The 1,872-nt window shown below is 44.4% G+C and overlaps 1 protein-coding gene across 2 annotated transcripts in view; it reads left to right on the forward strand.

Annotated features, from left to right (window-relative positions):
- Window positions 1-1,872, forward strand: part of mfn1a (mitofusin 1a) — an 11,867-nt gene that overhangs the window by 1,755 nt on the left and 8,240 nt on the right. For both annotated transcript variants that reach the window (XM_023426864.2, XM_087179460.1), the window contains exon 4: window positions 1,601-1,763. In XM_023426864.2, coding sequence (XP_023282632.1) covers window positions 1,601-1,763 — 163 coding nt within the window. The remainder of the gene's footprint in view (window positions 1-1,600; window positions 1,764-1,872) is intronic.

Consider the following 1,872-nt stretch of genomic DNA (forward strand, 5'->3'; position numbering starts at 1 on the left):
AGAGGAGGCTCTGAGCCTCTCTTCTGATTGGCTGACTGTTTTCTGAATGATCCAATAAAAATAAAGCAGATTTCAGGTAAAAACACTCAGAGAAACCAAATCCTGCAAGGTTTGGATGGTGGGTCCAGGTGGGCGGGGCTTGGTGACTGCTTTGTTGTGACATCACAAAGTTCCAGAACCTGAAGTTTATTTCTTCACTCAGATTAAAACACATGGTGAGTTTAAAGTGTCATTGTGACTGATTCATGATGTTCTTAAATATTTGGTATTTTCCACCACAACTACAGACCTGACTGAAACTGACAGCACACAGACTATATCACCACATAGTCAATCAATAAATGAATTGACTGAATCAATCAATTGTAACTTCTGCAGAGCTCAGGAAGAATCTCTCAACCCTCCACGTTCAGTTTATTGTCATGTGACAGAAAGAAGCTGAAACCAGAGAAAACTGTTTAACTGGAAACGATCCATTGATTATTAAAACAATAGATTCATTTCTGTGGATAAACTCATCAATTAATCAACTCATCAATTCATCCTAAAATAAAAGAAGAAAAATAACAAAACAGTCAAATTCCTCATGGAGAATATGGAGTTTATAAAAGACCATTGTGTGTCCACTGTGAGTGTGGAGGTGGTGAACTGAGCGCGCTCAGTGGCGGCTGCGGCCGGACGTCTGCTACCGGCTCTGATTGGTGAGGAGATCTGAGAGATCTGCCAACAGACGAACAAACTGTCGCCTCAGATAAACTTTATCAGTGATTCACAAGCGACAGTCACAGTGACACGGATCCAGAGGAACGTGCTCCAGGGCGATGATGTAATAACAGTCAGATGATGCAATCAGCCTGATGATGTAATAGCTCCTGAGAAACTGAGTTTCCCTGTAAACGGCCTGAAATCCTGATAAGCTCATTTAAAGCTGCAGAAAATATGAACTTTCAGTTTGAAGCTGTTTCAGGACACTTTTTATTTTTCCTCTGCGCCGGCAGCCATTTTGTTTCCAGGTTGTCCGCCTCATTCTCATGACACGATATCTCAGTAACACCTTGAGGGAACTTCCTGAAATGTGATGCAAACATTCCCTGGGACAAAGGTCAAAGGTCAATGTCAGTGCGACCTCAGAAAACACTTTTTAACCATTACTCAAGACAGTTATAACAAACACACAAATGGTTGATATTCTCTCTGACTAAATAAACAGCGTGTGACCTGGAACTAGCCTGAGCGGTGGAGGGATACGACCACGAGGAGGTGGTTGTAGTTGCACTCTGACACTGTAGGACATCGTCCTCAATGTTTCTATAGTAAAACTGATGGTTTGTGAGTCAGTGAGTCTGGAGCTTATTATAACAGGATCAAACTTTAAACTCAAAGTCTAAATGTCAGTCAGCTGATCAGGGTCAGTGGGAGTCACCTGTTCTAATTCATAATCGAATGTTAATCAGTAAATAAATCTTCTGTAACTTTATAACCTGCCTCATCAGGACTGTGTGGGTGTGGTCTGATCAGAGGTTCATGCACGGACGTGTCATCACCACATGACTGGGGCTCCAGGTGAACAGTAGCTCACCTGCTCTCTCTGCTGCTTCAGGACCAGTAACGGGAAGAGCACCGTGATCAACGCCATGCTGAGAGACCGCGTGCTGCCCAGCGGCATCGGACACACCACCAACTGCTTCCTGAGGGTGGAGGGGACCGACGGCGACGAGGCTTACCTCACCACCGAGGCGTCCAATGAGAGGAGGAGCGTCGCGGTACGTCACAGACAGGCCTTAAAGGGACAGACCCACATTTAGAGTCCAGACTGAAGCTTCTTTAAAAAGTGGAACTGTTCCTTTAAATTTCATTAAATCCCCCCCCCCC

Source organism: Seriola lalandi, unplaced genomic scaffold (assembly GCF_002814215.2).
Source record: "Seriola lalandi dorsalis isolate HSWRI2012SDOR001 ecotype SW California unplaced genomic scaffold, Sedor1 jcf7180002054843, whole genome shotgun sequence".
Lineage (NCBI taxonomy): Eukaryota > Metazoa > Chordata > Actinopteri > Carangiformes > Carangidae > Seriola > Seriola lalandi.